The sequence below is a fragment of the Ceratotherium simum genome, chromosome 32 (assembly GCF_057802395.1).
Source record: "Ceratotherium simum simum isolate JZ-2026a chromosome 32, ASM5780239v1, whole genome shotgun sequence".
NCBI classification, from domain to species: domain Eukaryota; kingdom Metazoa; phylum Chordata; class Mammalia; order Perissodactyla; family Rhinocerotidae; genus Ceratotherium; species Ceratotherium simum.
The window spans coordinates 17691319-17712233 of NC_141931.1; the positions used below are offsets into that span (position 1 = coordinate 17691319).

General features: G+C 37.9%; 1 protein-coding gene across 1 annotated transcript in view; it reads left to right on the plus strand.

Annotated features, from left to right (window-relative positions):
• The window catches only part of CUBN (cubilin), a 256070-nt gene that overhangs the window by 182344 nt on the left and 52811 nt on the right, over window positions 1-20915 (plus strand). Inside the window, exons 49-56 of the mRNA XM_087420786.1 lie at window positions 3197-3368; window positions 4320-4526; window positions 5582-5731; window positions 7568-7689; window positions 8228-8453; window positions 9895-10082; window positions 16006-16162; window positions 17644-17793. Coding sequence (XP_087276912.1) covers window positions 3197-3368; window positions 4320-4526; window positions 5582-5731; window positions 7568-7689; window positions 8228-8453; window positions 9895-10082; window positions 16006-16162; window positions 17644-17793 — 1372 coding nt within the window. The remainder of the gene's footprint in view (window positions 1-3196; window positions 3369-4319; window positions 4527-5581; window positions 5732-7567; window positions 7690-8227; window positions 8454-9894; window positions 10083-16005; window positions 16163-17643; window positions 17794-20915) is intronic.

Below are 20915 nucleotides of genomic sequence, written 5' to 3' on the forward strand. Positions count from 1 at the left end.
TAGTTTCAGAACTCAAATAATAAGATAAAGTTTACAGCAACACCCACACATTCTGAATCACATCTTATGTGTCATTTCCTCATCTCTGGATTATAGATGCCAAAGGCAGCCACTTTCAACTCCTTTAGCTTCTTGTGGTATTTATGTCATTATTTCAAAATAATATTCCTGTTCTGCTACTTGGTTATTTTTGGACTTAGACATTATCTATCTACATCCAACTATGGAAGACGAGAATTTAGCTCTCTTTACAAATCACCCTCCACTACCACCAAAAATGCACACAGGGGTTATGCAAGTTCACATACTGCCCCCACCAACTTCCTCCCAAAATATTTATGTCACAGATTTTGTTTAAATTGGTATTCAATGTTTACATTACTACGATTTTGTAAATGTCATTCCCAACTAAGCCAAGTAGTGTACTATGGTAGCATTTGCTTTTATTTCTCCAAGTAATAATATTAATTGTGTCCTTTGTACATCCCCTTGGTTTTCTATGCCTCTATCACTAATTCTTCCACACACTTTCCACTCCAGATGTATGTCTCCATCTTATATGATAAAGCACTGCTGTCAGTGCCATGCATTTTCCTTAGCAATATCCTTCCTTGAGCCTTTGTCCATCAGCTGCAAGCCTGATGCCAGCTGTCATGTCAGGATTTCCCTCCACCATCAAACTTGCAAGTCCCTTCATTCCTTTCCTGGGTTGGATACCTGGCTTTATGTGTGCATTTTCCTTTTGTGATTAATTTCCTCCTTTTGGTGGAGAATATGCTCTTATATCTCGCTAAGGAAGTGGGCATGGGTGTAACGCTTTTGAGAATGTGTATACCTGAAATTATCCTTATTTTACCCTCATTCTTTGAATATATTATATATTAAAATGTCATATATATTCAATATATTAATATATATGAATATATTAAATATAATTTTGAAGTTTTACCTTGGTTCTTTTGGGGTCAGTTTCCTTCAAGTTCTTGTTTCCTATTGACATTTATTGGCCTCTGCTTTTTACATTAGATGTTTCCCTAAATGTCTGATGACCTCTGGCTGTTTGTTCATATTTAAGACTGAAGGATTAAAAGGCTGATTGGAAGCCCTGTGTGCATGACTGGGGCTGTCAACTTGTGACAGAGGAGGGACTTTACCATTTAATTAGGAAAAACTACAAATGTTGTACCTATAGGTCTTTTCTCCTGGGGAGGTTAAAACTCCAGCAAAGAATCACTTTCAGAATTAATTTTTTCTCTGAATCTTTAATATGATGTCTACATGCCTTTTCTTTGAAATCTATTTTTATAGGTTCGATGTTTGTTTTGTTTCCTCTTCACTCTGCTCCAAACAAGGGGATATGGCTTCTCCTTTGCCCACTCTTTATTTACTTGAGAACTTGTCCAAAAAAGAGAGAAAGAAAACAAGGAGAGAGGGAGGGAGGAAAAGAAGGAGGGAGGAAGACTTCCTAAGATCTACAGGTTGAGCGAGGGCAGCTTTAAGTGCACTGCATCTAGAACAATACCTTATCCAGCTGGCCTGAGCATACAGTTCCTTTAAACCCAGCTGTCTATCTGACTCTCTGTCCAGATGGAGAAGAGAAAAAGCTACACCATCCAGGACTACAATGCACTACAATGAGACGTGTGCTCGATTTTATTTCTGCTTATAGCAAATTTTAGAGCTCGTCCTGAATCTCATATGCTTACTACCTACCCCCATGGTTTTCCGGGAGTGTAGTTTCTGAGTACAAACAGGAGTGGAGGAGGAAAGTGGAAACAGTGCTCTGGTTGCCTCTAAAAGCAGGAGTTCACGTGATAAATTGATGACTACACAATTTTGAGTCATTGCAATTCTAAGCTCAGGGCAGACATTGGGGCAAGGATAAAGGCCATTGATCATGGTTTCCAACATGTTCCATTAGCCTGTAGTTGCTAATAATCCCTTTCAATTCCTGCAGTGTGTTGCCCATTTCTGTTTTCAGTATTATTGACATAGTTGTCATCTTCTGTTTCCTTATACATTACTTTGTGGTTTGGAATTAGAGGGATGGTGTGAATCCCAATTCTATTGTTACTAGCTCTTTGAACTTCTGCAAATTGCACAATCTTGCTGAATTCTACTGTCTACTGGGAAACAGGGATAATACTGTGTATCTGATAGGGTGTCCTGGTAATTGGATAAGGTGGTCCAAGTGGGTCATTAGCAGTCTGGCATTTTGTCTGCGCTCAGTAAATGATAGGAAATGCTATGTCTGATCCTGTGAGCCGGAAGACACTTGAAACCAGAAGCCACCCCCCAGAGCTCAATTTAATGATCAATTATAGTAAAAAAAAAACAAAATATGTTATGGAGTGCCTTCTCTTTCTCCATCAGCTCTTAGTGTCATACTCTGAATCATTATTTCTGATTGTGAGCCATTCAAATCCTTTTTAAAAACAGGCATATCAATCACTCAATCAATCAATTATTATTTAGTTACTGCTGGATCTTTCTCAAACTGTGAAAACTAGGCATACTAAAACATTCCCTTGGTTTTGTACAGAGGTAGAATAATACTTTGCCAATTATTATAACTGTGTGCATAACCAGAGTTAATGTTTGATATTTTGGAGTCAACAATACTCTAATCCATTTTTAAAAATTCAAATTAGTAAGAAAATCGAAGCTTTAAATCCATAAGTAATTAGGAAAGAACTATTATATTGATTTTGAGATTGATTTTTTTTAAATTACTTTTCAAGGCATTTAAAAATATTTGAGTTATTGTATACTTCAGATCATCAGAGACTAACATTTAAGCTGTCCTTCCAAATACCAAAGGCCCTGATGCATTGTTAAGAAAAATTGCCCATCAGTGACTTCTGTGAACTAAGATGTAAGCCTGCTGGCAGATCTCCTTTACATTTAAGGCATGGTTTCCATTTGCGAGGAGTACGGCAGTGTTTCGTTTGTCACCACGTGGCAGGAGGGCATTATGGAAATACTTTCATTTTAGTGAAATGACCCCGAGGCCACAAAATGTGCTCCAGGTAACATAGTGGCTTACGGCACTGGGCTAGAAGCCTGTGTTGTTAAATAATTCATTTTAGCACAGGGTTTCCTTAGAAAGAAGTGTGTCTGGACTGCGAGTATAACCTCTCAGGAAATATTCAGTAAGATGGACTGCGTGTCTAAAGGTTAAACTGTTTTCCAACAGGTATTCAATGGTATTAGAAGTAATTCGCCCCAGCTAGAGAAACTGTGTAGTAGTGTGAATGGAAGCGACCAGATCAAGTCTTCAGGAAATACTATGAAAGTCATTTATTTCACTGATGGATCCAGGCCATATGGAGGCTTCACTGCTTCCTACACATCCGCTGAAGATGCAGGTAATATAGGATGTTATAAATGCACCTGTTTTAATCGTATGCATTGCAGACGCCCCACAGCTGTGCCAACAGCAGCGGAGCCATCTGGTTTCCCTTTAGTGATCGAAGTTCCACCTAGGATCTCTACATAACACAAACATACGTAACCAGATAGAAAACCCATGCTAGGCAAAATAATAATTATAATTATAAAAGAAAAAAACCTAAGTTTGGAAAGAAAACTGCCATTGTGAATTAGAAACTTTTAAAAACGCTGTTAGAAGAGCTTCCAGCTCAACTCCGTGCAATGTCACCATTACAGTCGGTTGCCGATTCTGCAGTCCTTAGTCAATTCTTTTGTGTCAAAAGACACCATCTACTTCTTGAAAGGTGACTTACTCCCAGAGAGTAACTAATTTAGTTGAAGACAGACGGATTTTATTGTTTCTTTGTCATCCATCCCTGTACATATTTCCAGTGTAAATGAATGAAGTGTTCGCATTTGATATAGAGTATTTAAAAATTAAGCAAGAGATGGCCTTTCTATTCTAAATATCCTCCTACTTTCTGGATTGGTGTTGTTATCTAAGAATTTTAAAATTTAGGAAGAGTGGAACTGACTATTAAAAAAAAAACCTTTAAGTTATTTCATTGATACAAGGAACATTCGTTCCCTGTTAAAAGGGGCAAAAGGCCTAAATTAGAAGATATTGATGCATAGCCTACCCCCACCCACCTAACCTACCGGGAAAGAGAGAAGTTGCTTATTTTTGCACATATTTCTTTCTAAACCCACAGAAACTTCTTCCATTGTTTGAATGCACGTGCCAGCCCTTCACCCACAACCTTGACTTCACCTAGAAAAAAAAGTCAAAGCAATAAAAATGTTGCTCTTGCTATTTTAGTTATTTGTATCTTCTATGATGACGGGAATCTTACTGCTACTTTCTCTGTTGCATTTTGTTTCCTTAGTGTGTGGCGGGTCTCTTACAAATTCCCGTGGAGGAAACTTGACTTCTCCTGGCTATAATGGGGTCAGCAATTACTCAAGAAACCTAAACTGTGAATGGACCCTCAGCAATCCAAATCAGGGAAATTCGTCCATCTACATTCATTTTGAGAATTTTTACCTAGAAAGTCATCAAGACTGTCAATTTGATGTCCTAGAGTTCCGAGTGGGTGAGTTCAATCAAGGAACACATCCTCCCACTTATCTACAGTACCCTTCTTAATGCCTGGAGACCACCAACATTGAAGGAGTCAAATGGCTATCATTTATGTACATAAGATGCAAAAGAACGTTGTTAAACAAAGCTGTAATTCTGTGTGTGCCCAGCTAAGGAGAACATGCCCTGTGAACAGTGAGTGAGATGGACCAGTGTTTACAACTAGACCCTATGTTTCAATTTATGTGAGATTTACCCAGGGGAGATTCCGATTTGTCTTTGCTCTCTTAATAAGCTCATGTGGTCCCTTCAACTATCATCAACTGCTCAAGGCTCCTTTCCTCAGAGACCAGAACATAAAATGGTCAGAATGTATTGGTGGTTTCCTGAACTTACAGGATTCACAAAAGAGGGTGTGAAATTCTACTTAGGTCTTAGAAGTCAAAAGAAGTTTTGTAGTATACCAGATGGAGAAGCACATGGAAGCTACTTGAGGAATTATCCCCAAAGCAGTCAAGTTTGTCTTTGTTTTCTTGATAGAAATGGATTGAGCTGTACTTGGTAAACCAAAATTTTCTTAAGAATTTTTAAAAATCTGCATTCATGGAAGATGAATCCATTTTAGTTTTTTCCTGTAGTCAAGGCATAGGTTAAACATCAAATTGCTCCTATTGTTACATTGACATTCCTTAGAGGAGGAATATAATAACATCTATGCTGTCCGAGGTTCACTGAGTTCCATAATATTACAAAATTTTATGCTAAAATAATTATGCAAACACAAATTGGAACAAAATGGCACCTACAATAGAGAAAGAGGCCCACATCATAAAAGCCTGGGTTTTATTTTTTTTACCCTGTTGGAGGTAAATATTTTTTGCACATATATTTCTTTTGCAGTTGACAAAGATAGAAAGGAAATTCATGAAATATCTGCTACTAAAGCAGAATTTAAATGTATGTCAATGAGTATGTTGAAATGATTTTTATTATTCATTCCTACCGAATTCATTGACTATTTCTCAAAAGTTATATAAACAATGGCACTTCGCATGTTATTTTGTCCAGGTAATGCTGGTGGGCCTCTGATATGGAGATTTTGTGGACCTTCAAAACCTACAATGCCGTTGGTTATACCTTATCCTCAGGTGTGGATACACTTTGTCACCAATGAACGTGAAGAACATGTTGGATTCCATGCAGAGTATTCCTTTACAAGTAAGACATGATTAAACTCTCAAACTCTGGCAATAAAATAATAGATAACAGATAATTTTTTCCATAAAGATTTCACATATATTTTGTTAGGTTTGTTTGTAGGTAGCTATTGGTCTTGTCGCTAACATCAATGAGATGTTCTACATTACATTTTCTAATTGGTTGTTGCCAATTTCTAGGAATTTTAAAATTTTTATACATTGACCTTTAGCCCAGAGATCTTGCTATATTCTTATTAGTTTTAGTATTTTGTCTGGATTATCTTTGGTTTTTCTATGTAAACAATCATATCTTCTGCACACGATAGTACTTTTCTTCTTTCGGCCCCAAAACTGTATTTCTTTTTCTTGTCTTTTTCACTAGCTAAGGCCACAACCATAAAGTTGAATGGAAGGGATGATAGCATTTTGTTTTTGACCTTAATGTGAATGCCTTGACATTTCATTGTTAAATATATTGGTTGCTCTTAGGTTTTCAAGAAATATTCCTTATCAGATTAAATCAAGTCCCTTCAATTCTTGGTGTACAAATTTTTTTTTTTTTACTGTGAATGGGTGAGAGGGTGTCATGGGTATAAGGGGTATAATGGGTATTATCAAATGATTCTCCTGCATCTATTGAGATGATCCTATTTTTTCCTCCTTTAATATGTTAAAGTGATAAATTATATTGAAAGATTTTGCTCTTGTTAAACCATCCTTTCATTTCCAGGATAAACTCTACTTGGTCTCGATGCGTGTTTTGAACGTATTACTGGATATTATTTGCTAATGTTTTGTGTTGAATTTGCATCTGTAACATTTAGTAACATTTAGTTTGTGCCTGAAAATTTAGCCCAAGACAGGCAGCACTATCCTTGCTGCTTCTCCGGGCCGTTGAAGTTTTTCTAGACTGTTTTCACTAACAGGGCAGTCCTTCTAGATTCCCAACTTTATGTAAAAGTCTCAGTTCCAGCACTTGCTTCTGTGGGAGTCTAAGGCCATCTGTTCTCTCTCTGCCTGGTCATCAAAACCTCTGGGCCCACATCTTGGTTCTATATCCTCTCAGACCGACACACTTTAAGTTTCTGTTTACCCCTCGGAATTTGAATACATTCATTGTTTATAGACTTTAGAGATCTCCTTTCTTTCCATTAAGTTTGGCTATCACTCAAAATATGTTTTGCTTATAGTTTTATATAACATTTCTTTGTGTTATAATCAAATGGTTGACTGGGGGAAGGAGTGAGATTGATTATCTACTCAATCAACCGTCTTGCCTGTTGTTTTTTGTTTATCAGCTTGAAAGAAAAGAGTCAGGCTTCAGTAAGCAGTATTATTTCTGCGGAGCATCTGATCATACTGTGCTTTAGAAATATATCCGTTTTTCAACTTGCTGTGCTAATGTCTACTTTGATAGCTGACCACAGACATATGTGCTTATTATCGAAAGGCGAAGTCTTTAGTTATGGTACCGATCATATTCTTCAAGCTTGTATTTATTTTCATTGGCCTAGCTTTTTCCAGAAAGGCAATGTTATTTACTTTGTCCCTAGTGCATTTACTATCAATTATGTACACAATCTAATTATTCCCCATTTATGGTACAGATTATCTTCCCTCTCCTTTGTATTAAACTTGAGCCTGTTTTCACTGTGATTCTGTATAGTGGGATTCTGTTTACTTCTAATCTTCCACCCGGTTTTACTTCGCTTTTATCCAATTTCATCTGTTTATTCATTTATTATATATATATTTTAATCATAAAACTTGACGGCTGTAAGTACTACTTACTTTGGCTTTGCAGGGGTGTTTTCTTCCTTCTGTCTTATTTAGAGGGTTGTAAATCTGCTTTCAGACTGTGGTGGGATACAGACAGGTGAGAGTGGAGTGATCACCAGCCCCAACTATCCAGCCTCTTATGACAGCCTGACCCACTGTTCCTGGTTGTTGGAAGCCCCACCAGCCCACACCATCACTGTGAGTTCTGATGACTGGGTACAGTACTTCTAAGACTACAGAGCTACAATATTGTGTCCTGTGTTGAGCAGAGTATTTTTAATAAGCAAGTGATTAGAATAGGCTTTGATCCTGCAATCAGGTCATTTTCTCCCCAAAATTCTCTCATTAGAGTACATACATTGGCATCTGCAAGTTTACCATTAATGAAGAATGAACTCTCTTTTTCAAGCATAGGGGAAGCTATGTATAGAAGACAGTTCTTCATCCGAGAGAGCTGTGTTCATGTTCTTGATATGAGTTGCCATCCCAGCCCAGGGGACTGAGGAGGTCCCCCTAATGTCTCCAGTTTCTAAGAAATATTCCCTCTCAAAATTTCCAAGAGAAATTTCAATAAGGAAAAAGGGAGGAGGGAAGGGGAGAATTAAATAAGAGACACAAATACAAAATTATGTAAATTAAAACAAAATCAAAGGGTTTGTGAGGACCTTATCTAACTCTAGGTAGATAAGCTCACTTATAACTCGGAGCGCCTCATTATTTCTTCTTTCTCCTGCAGCTTACATTTACTGACTTTGATATTGAAACCCACGCAACCTGTGCTTGGGACTCTGTGACTGTCAGGAATGGTGGTTCTCCTGGATCGCCCATTATAGGACAATACTGTGGAAGTTCAAATCCCAGGACAATCCAGTCTGGTTCCAACCAGCTGGTGGTGATTTTTAACTCCGACCACTCGGTGCAAAATGGTGGATTTTATGCTACGTGGAGCACACAAACATTAGGTAAAAGAAACGTTCTCAGCACTCATTGTCTTTTCTCACTAAGATATTTTTAAAATTTATTAACTAATTCAGCAAGTGTACACTTGGACCCACTCTCTGTCAGACTCAATTCTACATGTATCATCTCACGTAGCAGCCCTGTAAGGAAGACACAATATCAATTCATATTTTCTTCATTTTGCATGGGTGGAAACTTAGGATAAATGGGTTGATAATTTGCCCGGTCATGTAGCTGGTAATTGGTAGAGTCATGATTTGAATAAAGACAGTAGAGCCCAGAAACTTCGATCTTAACACTTCACCATGCTGCCTCCATAGGCAAAAGGGCATGGCGCCACCAGGGAATCACAAGTATTAGAAAAGATGTGTTGGAATCATGAGTAATTTAACATACTGTGAGCTTGGAGGCAGAATGCTGTGTGGTAGGAAGATGAGTAGTCCACATCATGAAGAGCCTTGGCTTCCATATTATCCCTTAAGCAATGGGAGCCACTGAAGAGTTCAGAGCAGCAAAGTGATGAGATAAGATTTGTGATTTAGAGTGAATGCTCTGCCTGTAGTACATGGCCAGATATCATAGATTTGATTTCAAAAGTAGCTTTTGTGTGTATAAAGTATGAACTACATGGAAATTTCCAGAAAATATGAGAACTTGTATCAGATACTTTAGTCGGGATTTCTTTAAAGCCTTGCAATATCACATACATGGAGCAATTCTTTCTAGGACAGTCAGGGTTATTATGAAGGTCTTTATGGAATGAGTCAAACTTTTCCTCATTAAACCACTGATTGCTGTTGAAGTCAAAGTGAAGTTTTAGAAGAACCACTGGTTTTCCAAGGGTTTAAAAGCAAAAGATACAGAGAATACTCTTTAATTTAACTTAATTTTGTTTTTGAGTTTGTACTTGTTTCTTTTGTCATGTCTTAAGTACATATTTCAATAGTGTAAAATAATTCTAGATTTTTCTTTCTGCCACTCCACGTAATTTATTTTCATCAATCAATGTTTCAATATGAATGAACCAAGTTGCTTAGTGGAAGAATTTTCCCCTCCTCACAATCATTCTCTCTAGTCCCGTTTGTTAGGGTAAAACTACAAATGGGTCTAGACCTGTATTCTCAAGTGTTAGTGGTAATAAATTACAGAATTTGGGATTGCCAGGCCACAAATACTATATAGTCTCAAGGGGAATAAAAAATATTGCTATTGTTTGAAGACACTAAAGAAGTCTCCCCTCTTTATGACAAAGATTAGTGTGCTCAGTTGAGTTCACATAGGTGTAACAGAACAGTAATGTTTCTCGTTGTAAGTAACTCACTAACTCAAGGAAAGATGAACTGAAATCTCACATTTAGAAATGTGTGTTCTCTAGAAGTCTTGGATTACCAAAATTGTTATTTTCCTCACAAATTAATGACTTTTTCCATGACAATTTTTAAGGTTGTGGTGGAATATTTCATTCAGATAACGGTACACTCAGATCCCCTCACTGGCCTCAGAATTTTCCTGAGAACAGCAGGTGTTCCTGGACGGTCGTGACTCACGAAAGTCAACACTTGGAGATCAGCTTTGACAACAACTTCCTAATCCCCAGCGGTGATGGACGGTGTCAGAACAGCTTTGTGAAGGTTAGTGCGCTTGTTTATTGAATTGGAGCCGAACTGGTTTCGTGAACGTATAAACGTTTAGACTAGAAATGACTCATTGCCTCTCGAAGTAGGAAAAGGGTAATTTTGTTGCTTGGATTTCTTGAATGAAAAAGTGAGAAACCTCAACTCTTGGGAGTTAAAATTTGAACCACACAGATATATTGCCCTGTGACTTTTCCTTTGCTAGTACATAGGCAAAATAATTAAGGAGATTGTTTTCTGGCCTTATTAAATTCTCATGAGCATTTATGGTTCTTCCCTTCTGTAGAAACTAAAGAGAGAAGGCCAGAATTTTTTTTGTTTGTTTTTTCTTTTCTCTCTTTTTTTTTCTAATAGATCATCAGGGACAAAATGAATATAAGGCAGCATTACAGGCAACATTTAAAGTATGCTATAAAAATTGCAGAAGGCTGGAGATGTCTCTAGTGCTAGCCTTCACCTTGGTCTTAAGAGCCACAAGCTGAAAAGACCATGAGAGACCCCTGTAAAATGATGGCACTGGGGCAGCCAGTGAGGCTCTTTCTCTAAAGGTGTGAATTCTGCTCACATATGTGGTACTGACCTCGCTTTTCGTTGACTTATGACCATGATGACTGTATTATAAATTCATTCCATCTGTGCTATTTTACATCTTATATGTTCTATCTCTAAGAGGCTATGCCTTGTAGTGGAAAGAACATCAGCCTTGAGTTCACGTTAGCCTGGACTCCATTCATGTCTTTTGCATTTAGCACCTGCATGTTCCCCTATGAGCTAATTAAACATTTGGACTTCAAATTACTCAACCATAAAATAAAGAGAACAATTCCTACTTTAGCAGGACTGTTTAAAGCATTAGAGGTAATATGATATAATAACATAAGTAGTGCTCAGTACTTGGAATATAAAACCATCTAATGAATAGAAGAGGCTTTTATTGTTGATGTTATTATTATTTTACATCACGTCTCAAATTATGTTTTATATCTAATTGATCCATGCTTACAGTTTACATAAAAATCCTGTGTGTATATAAAATGTGTAAAATAAAGCGCATTTAATATACACTTTTTCTAATTGCTATTTTCATGAAACAAATGAACTTTCTCTCCATGGACTGAGTCAACCTCAAATGTGTAGATGTAAATAAAGCCTTGCAAGTTCTTCAACTGTAAAAATGGGGTCTGAAAAATGACTTAGGCCCATTTCTCCTCTGGATCGAATGGGAGTCCCTCTGACATCAGGCAAAGCCAACACCACTAGCAGGTGGGGTCATTCGGAGCCCTGCCAAAACTAAGTGGACTGGGGAAGTGCCCTGTTTTCTGCTGGGCCTGAGACTCCTGTTTCTGCCAAGAGAGACTGAAATTGTGGGCAGACCCAGAAAGAGGGACCCAGCTACAGCAAGCAGTCTTAAACCTCACACTTTATACAAAAATTAACTCAAAATAGACCATAGACTGAAATGTAAAATATACAGCTATAAACTTTTTTTTTTTTTTTAAAGATTTTATTTATTCAGTTTTTTCCCCCCAAAGCCCCAGTAGATAGTTGTATGTCATAGGTTCACATCCTTCTAGTTGCTGTACGTGGGACTCGGCCTCGCGTTGGACGGAGAAGTGGTGCCTCGGGGCGCTCCCGGGATCCGAACCTGGGCCGCCAGCATCAGAGCGCGCGCACTTAACCGCTAAGCCACGGAGCCGGCCCAGCTATAAACTTTTAAGTGAAAAAATAGCAGAAAATCTTTGGGACTTAGAGATAGGTGAAAAGTTCTTAGACTAGACATCAAAAGAATGATCTATCCAAGGGAAAATTAATAAATTTCATCTCATCAAAATTAAAAATCTTTTGTTCTGTGAAAGCCTCTGTGAAGAGGATGAAAAGATAAGCTACAGACTGGGAGAAAAGATTTACAAACTACGTATCTGACAACAGACTACTATCTAGAATATATACAGAACTTTTAAACCCAGCAGTGAAAATACAAAGGATCCAATTAGAATATCGGCAAAAAATATGAACAGATATTTCACCAAAGAGGATATACAGATGGTAAATAAACATATGAAAAGATGTTCAACATTACTAGCCAGTTGGGGGAAATGCGAGTTAAAACCACAATAGGTAGGTATTGCTATATACCTATCAGAATGGCTAACATTAAAAATAGTGACAACACAAAATCCTGGCAAGGACGTAGAGAAGCTGTATCACTTATCCACTGCTAGTGGGAATGTAAAGTGGTACAGCCACTCTGAAAAATAGTTTGGCAATTTCTTATCAAACTAAACATGCACTTACCATAAGACCCAGCAATTGCACTCTTGGTCATTTATCCCAGAGTAATGCAAACTATGTCTACACAAAAACCTGTATACAGATGTTCATAGCAGCTTTATTTGTAATAGCCAGAAACTGGAATCAGTGCAAATGTCCTTCCACAGGTAAATAGTCAAACAAACTCTGGTATATACATACCATGCGTTACAACTCCTCAATAAAAACAAACTATTGACAGACTAACAATTTGGACAAATCACCGGGGAGTTTTACCAACTGAAAAGAGCCAATCCCAAAAGGTTACATACTCTATTGTTCCATCTATAAGATGTTTTTGAAATGACGATATTTTAGAAATGGAGGACAGACAGCCAGAGGTTAGAAAGATGGGGGTGCAGAAGTCAATTGTGTGTGGTTGTAAAAAGGCAACTTTGGAGATCCTTGTGGTGTTGGAACTGTCCAGTGTCTTGAATGTGCTGGTATATAACTTGTATATAACTGAATACACACAAGTGCAAGTACAAGTAAGACTGGGAAATTGAGTAAGATTGGTGGACTGTATCAAGTCAATATCCTGGTTGTAGTATTATACTATAGTTTTTCAAGATATCAGTGTTGGGGGAAACTGGGAAATGTGTACAAGGTATTTCTCTACATTATGTCTTACAACTGCACATGAATCTGCAGTTATCTCAATAAACATTTATTTTTTTAAAAAATTACTTGAATGATAAAATATCACATGCAGCCAGGCAGAATTGTACAAAACCTTAAGAAAAGTTAGAAAATTTTTGACCTGATGACAATTTCATGGTATTTTGTAGATCTAATATAGTTTCAATGATTCCTGGGTCATACAGCCCATGAAATGAGTTCTTGACTGACAAGGCAGCAATGAATATTTAATATCTCTTTGCCATTATTGTCATTACAACCCTTATGTTCTTGGGCCAAAAGGTAGCGATGTCATATCCATGATTAATGACTTCAGAAAAGTATAAGCACTTGAGCATTCTTGAAGTTCTTTATTAAAGAACTTGAGGTTCTTTATTAAAAGTTCTAGCTCTTATCACTTTCCCTTTTTAATAATATTTGCAAAAATAGTATGCACAGATATTTATCTCCCAGTAAGCATGTTTATAATTTTACAAAATGTGGATAGCAAACTTCTGTACACTGTTTCCCTGGATAGTTAAGAGGGGAAAAAGGATTAAAGGAGTATTAGGGAAAATTGGGAGTGTGCATTTCTTTCCTGAGAATTTTTTTTGATCTTAGGTATTTGGTAGAATATCTGTGCTTTCCTTCTCAGTATCTCCAGTGTCATGCACCTCCAATATCTAATAAATGGCAAATATAATTTGAGTTCAATAAGATGACTAACAGCTGGATACCCAGTGTTTGAAAATCAATTGAAATGATATAGTCTAAAGAACTGAGAAATATTGAATCAGTGCTATGAATCAGTGCTATTTCACACCTCTTCCTAGGGACTGATTTGCCAATAGAAATGTTTTTAATGGCTTGATATTTTATTGCTTCGTTTGAGGAATATTCCAGAAAGTGATATGTTCAAATGAGTAATTTTGTATAATTTGATGTGAAGAAAATGTTGAATCATCAAGACTAATCCAAACCCAATTACCTTCTTGCCTCCTTGGGCTAGATAATTCTTAATTGGGGGGTGGGGGTGTTGTCCTGTGCATTATTGGATGTGTAGCAGCATCCCTGGCCCCTACTCAATACATGCCACCTCCTACAGCAAATGTGACAATCAAAAATGCCAAATGTCCCCTGGGGAGGGCAGCATTGCTCCCGGTTGAGACTCACTCAACTCCGGGGATCTCCCCTGGTTAAACATGTTTAATGGTCTTTTTTCCCATTAATATGTTTTCATTACCTAATATTAATATTTCCCTTGAGAGACTCAACATTTTAGATTTAGATACCGTGATCTCTTGCCTGAACTACTGCAAAATCCTCCTGGCTGATCTCCCAGCATCCTCTTTTTTTCCTGGTCTCCATCTTGTAATGTTTTCCCAAAACCAAGCATCATTGAGCCTTAAGCTTTCCGGTGGCTCCATGCCATTTTCAGGACAGTGGCTCAGTTCTTTCACATGCCACAGGGCCTACATGGACTCTGCAGCCTCACCTCCCACCTTACTCAGTTTCTTCTCTGTTCTTTGAGTAGCCATGCCTCTTCCATACCATCAGGGCATCTTCACGCAACCTCACCACTTCCCACATCAGGTAAAGCAACTTATTATGTACTCTCAACAGCTCCATCAAGGCTCCTTTCATAGTGGAAATTTTGCATTTAAATTTGTGATTCCATGATTAATGTCTTCCCCTAGGTTAGGATTGGCTTGCTTTGGAATTTTGACGCTCACAATTTATTCCTCAGCAACTATTTTTCACATGAGTCTATCAATTACTTCTTTTAAAGTGGCCAAACCAATTAAATGACACCCCGGATCTACCTGGGAGTTGCCAACCCAGTCTTTAGTAGATAATAGCACATAGTGACTGAATCTCATCCTTTCTTCAAAATGAACCTTAAAATTGAACACTCCCAGGAAGTCTTTGTAGGAGATCAAAACTGGCCACCCCAAAATATATCTCTTTACCTTGATTATTTTCTCTGATGGACATTTGACCTCCCTCACTAACTGCCTAAAGGAATTTAACTCTGGGTATGGCTAGACTGGCAGGGTCCTTGCTAAACCCATTCTAATCCAAGTTCTGTTTACCAAACATTTACATTTGTAAAGGTATTTCCCTCTCTGTACTGGGAAGAGTGGAGAAAGACCTTATCTCTGGAAACCGTTATCAGTGTGGAAGGAGAGGACTTAAATCTGCATACTCTTGATTACTGTGCTTCCTGGTCATCTCCCATAGCTGTCTCCTCCCCCACCCCCAACATCCTCCTTAGTCTACCTGAATATGCTATTTAAGGTGAAAAACCTCCACTATTTGTTGAGAAACTCAGTTTCCCTGGTTTCTCCCATGTATACACGTTATTAAACTTTGATTTTCTCTTGCTATTCGGTCTCATGTCAGTTTGATTTTATAGCCCAGCCAGGAAGGACCCACCATGGGTAGAGGATACTCTTCCTCCCCCAACAGCTTCTATGATTTATTTCAATTTATGTTAATTACATGTATACAGTACTTGGAATTCATGTCCACTTTCTTCGTGCTCCGCAAATATATTAATTTCCATGGGCTTCTTGCTTGGTACATGTTTTCTACTTGCAACCCCCAATTTGCCATCCAGCCAGGACGAATGGTAAGCACCACAGTAGCACACATTGCTGTTCTGTCTCTCTCCGCACCCAGCTAGCTCAGCTAGATCGGGTCAACTAGGAGAAAGCTAGAGGAAACTGTGTAGTGATTGATTTTTTTTAAGAATCACTGCCTAGTGATACGAAAACCGACACAATCTCTTTGGAAGAGTCAAGAATGGGATATGCTATTAAAAAGTAGCTTAAAATATTCTTAAAAGAAAATATTGCAGATTTGCATGTGTTTTACGTACTATGATGTTTAGGTCTATATACACCTGAGTACCGTTAATTTCCAGCCTAAGCACGTTAAAATATTGAAGGGGAAAACCTTGAGCATTAAGTCCCGTTTATGGCTCTGCTAGGTGTGGGCAGGAACAGAGGAGGCCAGCAAAGCCCTGTTAGTCACGAGCTGTGGGAACGTGTCTCCCGGCTCCATCATCACACCCGGAAATGTGTTCACTGCCGTGTTCCAGTCTCAGGAGGCTCCAGCTCAGGGCTTCTCTGCATCCTTTGTAAGCCGTAAGTAGCCCTAAAAGCCAAACCCAGAGGTCCTTGGCAGGGTATGGCTGCCGCAGGCAGGCTTGGGGAAGAGTTGGGGGCTGTATCAGGGTTGGCTGGAACTGGGGTCCAAGGGGAAGAATATGGGTGGGTCACCTGATCTTGAGAGCACACCCTTTCTTCAAAATCACTGAGAATGGAACCGAATTCAACGGTAGTCAACTGAGAAATGTTGTAAAACGCCTGAGTTCCACTAGCCGACGTCTAAAAATAACCCTAAAATCCTAAGTGGGGCAGTAATTCAGCAAAACCCCAGAAGGCCGGTGTTAGTTGACAACCAGTGTGCCTGGCTTGCAGCTCATTGCCTACTGCATCGAAATCACCCAGGGCTTTAAAAACCCACTGATTCCTGGGCCTCACCCCAGACTTGTTGAGTGCAGCGTTTCCATGGGTGGGGACTTGCATATTTTAGCTCTCATCCGGATGATTCTCATGCTCAGTAAATCTCGGGAGCCACTTTCTTCAGAATTTTCCCTTCCTTCTCTGACTACTATTCACAAATTAGGTAGGTTAGTGGGCAGTGTAGCTGTTTTTAAGCCTGAGAAGCCTTGGTGAGTGCCAGTTGGCTGAATTAAATGGAGTAGCCACTAATTGCAAACCGCTGTTTAGGAAAAAGCTTGATGAAAGGAAATAGAGGAAGCAATGCAGTGAACGGGTATTTCAAACATGAATAAATGAATGAGGCTGGTGCAAAGGAATTAATGAAAGTCAACCCCAGGCCTAATCTCGGGTTTTCAGTTGGTTCCTTGTGTATGCGTATGTGTGTGTAACTCTATTATGTGTTTTAATATCGGTTTAAAAGGATACCAGTATTTTCATATGTGATAGGAAGTGATGTGGATTAACTAGTTAATGACATGAAAACAAATGTCATTTTAGTGGTAAAAAATGATAGTTCTCTCTATTTCTGACACCAGGGATTCATGTGAGAAATTGATAGGAGTTGGGAGTAGTAAACTCAATTGTTTTTTTTTAAAGCAGATATTGTTTTTGTGACCACATGACAATGGTAATGGAAATAACATAGTTTTCTCATAATGAGATATTTTCACACCATTAGGTGTACTGATCAGGTACAAATCACTTTTCATCACTTTTATTTCTCTGTCTACATGAATCATATTAAATCTTTGCTAAGTTATCCTTTCTTTCAATATCTTAAAATTGAGTGATTTGCAATGGATTTGTGGTAAAATTTCTACTACTAGCCCAAAAGTCTGCATCATTTTCTAAAAAATGTATAATCTTCTAATTTTGCATGTATATTTATTTTTAAATCAGAGCTCCATTCTCTTAGTTATTGTTTCTTCTGTATGAAGTATCTCAGGGAATACGTCTCTAGAGAATTTAGGAAATTTGAGTCTTTCCCTCACCGATAAAAAGATACTAAATGTGAGAACAATATTCTGATAATGTGATAGTGTGCTTTTCTTCCCCCATAGGATGTGGACGTAATTTCACTAACCCTTCAGGTTACATCGTTTCTCCAAACTACCCAAAGCAATATGACAACAACATGAACTGCACCTACATCATAGAGGCTGATCCCCTGTCCGTGGTCCTCTTGACTTTTGTGTCGTTCCATTTGGAAGGCAAGTTTATTCTTACGTAAATTACAATCGATTCTTAATAAATGAAGGAATGATAAGTAGAGGCAGAGATAGTCTGAAATCACCATTTGAAGAAAATATTAAAAATGTTGTAGGGTGTATTTGATGTAAAGTCGATTCAAATTCTATCCAATATTTTAAGAACACGTGTACCATTCTATATGTTTCATCCAGAAGTGAAAAAATAATGCAAGAGCTTTAAGAACACAAGCATCACATAAATTGCTTAAAGAGAATAGGTCTGAAATGTATTACATGTTAATAATAGTCTTTAATTTATTCATTTGCATTTATTCTACACACATACCTGTGCATACACACACCCACGTGCACGCACACAGTATAAACTAACAAGCAAGGGAAACTATTTTGCTAAAGCAAAGTAGGTGCTCAATAAATATTGAATGAGTGAATGAATTAATAAATTTCATAAATATCTGTGCTCTACTATTTCTTTTTTTTTTTTTTTTGCTGAGGAAGATTGGCCCTGGGCTAACATCCATGCCCACCTTCCTCTACTTTATATGGGACGCCACTACAGCATGGCTTGACAAGTGGTACGTCGGTGTGCACCCGGGATCCAAACCTGCAAACCCCGGGCCAGCGAAGCGGAGTGCGAGCACTTAACTGCTACGCCACCAGGCTGGCGCCTGTGCTCTACTTTTTAAAAATATTACCATGGGACACCATTTCATCTCTTTTTTCTTTTTCATCTTCATCAATCCCATGAGAATTGTGAAATCCCTCACCACAAGTGCCCCTTTGGGTTCATTCCCTGGTTCTAGGAAATAGGTTTTAGCAATAGGAACCTGGAGCTGCTGGTTTGGGCCGGGCTGTGACAATAGACACAATTAGATGTTTAATGGATGCTGTGATACCACAGAGAAAAGATCCCTTCAAGTAGATGGGTATTTTCAGCTACTCGGTCATATTAATATTTTTTACAAATTAACTTTCCATTTCCAAATTACAGTTAATCTGTAAATTTGTTAAGCTACATTGGCCTAATCAAAATTTCTTTCTCTTTGGGTTAGTCTCCCATGGCAGTGAAAAGTTACACTCAGCAAAAAGTTCTACAGTAGTCAGCATCTGGGAAATTTATGTTTCCTAAAAATAAAAATGACGTGTCAGTGTTGATACGTTGATAAATTATACAAAGCCTCTCACTTTATCCTTTTTCTATGAGCTCCTTTTCTTACATCTCTACAAGTTGTAGTTTTTGGCACGTGAGTTTGCTAGAAAATGCCAAGTATAAATTGATGTCTGTCACTGTAAAAATGGAATATGAAGTAAAATGTAATCTTTTCAGCATTTTTGCTAACGCAAAATCCCAGTAATATGAAAAGATGTTCATGATATATAAAGTATTAGGGGAGAGTAGCACGGTTTATATAACATGATCCAATTTTATATGTAAAATAACACATTTAGGTGTGTGAATAAAATCTGTAAGGCTCTTAGGCAATGCTTTAAGAGTTGTTACCACTGTGCCATAGATTTATAGATGACATATATTTTTTTAATTTTTTGTTTATTGCGGTAACATTGGTTTATAACATTGTATAAATTTCAGGTGTACATCCTTATACTTCTATTCTTGCATGGATTACATCATGTTCTCATGTTGACCACCCAAATACTAACTACAGTCCATCACCACGCACATGTGCCTAATTATCCCTTTTGCCTATAGATGATATTTATTTTCTTCTTTCTACCTTTTCTATTAATTTTATAATCGGGGGAAAGTTGTTTTAATAACAGGACTTGGATTCTGCATTTGTTTGTGCATTTGCTCTCATTAAATTACGTAAGCACAAGAATGTCAAATGCCAACGTTGTTTAGACTAAAGAAGGAGACACTGGTAAATATACTATAGCCGTAGAAAGCACTGCCAATACCAATGATGTATGGATTATTACAAGGGAACCTACACTGACCCCAAACAGTAGCTCCCTGAGTTTAGCTGATGAGTAGGATAAAGGGCCGTGTCCTGTGGATATCTGATGGGGGTGTGTAGGGAAGAGAGCACAGTATTTTAGGATGGATCTCAATGCCAGGTTGGCCCCTTGCTCATCACATGACTTTGTGCAAATTACGTATCCTTTCTTTCTGATAATCACTTTAATTTTTTAAAAATATAAAATAGTGGTTAGGAAAATCGGATAATACCTGTAGGAACGTATTTTGTGAACTATAATTCATCAGAATGGCTGTTGTTTTGTTATTTTTGCTACCACCAGTCAGGATCTCCAGACATGCCCTTAGACAAGTAAGATATTTGTTTTTGCCAGATTAAATTTCTGTTCCTACTAATGAATTTGCTAATCCTCAACCAGTTGAAGAGACTGATTTTTTTATTAAGTTATATCCTTATGATAATGTCTTGTGCATTTCCAGTGTTAAAAGTACTCAGCATTTTCAAACTGCTAAGTTAGTGATTTCTGGCTATGGATTAATTGAACTATGATGATTCCCAAAAAGGGCAACATTAATCAAAATTACTTTATAATTAGATTCTTGTTACTAATCATATCAGTGCTGATGTTCGTTGAATACCATCAACAAGCTAGAGATTCATTAGTGACAGTAAAAAGAACCTTCCACTCCTTCTAAAGTGAGCCTGAAGAATTCATGTGGAGTATATTATGATAAAACTTAGAAATGCTCTCAAGAAAAATCACAGCTTTTTTGTAGGAGCATTGACCTTTGCAGCTACTATAGGCCATAGAAATTGTTTCTGAGACACTCTGTCCAAATGACTAAGCATTTCTGAGTCCAACAGGCCAGCAGAGCCAGCATTGACCTAGGCAGCAATCAGGGTTCTAGATCTGCTCTTTAGATCTAGATTAGAACAAAAGGTGGATCTGGCAAGAAAAAGATGGGCTATGTCAGGCTACAAAATGCTAAGGGGACACACACTGGTTCATACATTGTGTCTACTAAACACGGACAACTGGTTAGGAAAGGTTTTACTATTCAGGCCAGTATACTGATTATTGAGCTACACACTGGTGCTTTCCACACAGGGAGGCTACAAAGCTTGTGACCTACTTTCCACTACTGCAAGTTTCTCTAAAAGTATGTTATGACGTTTTATGTT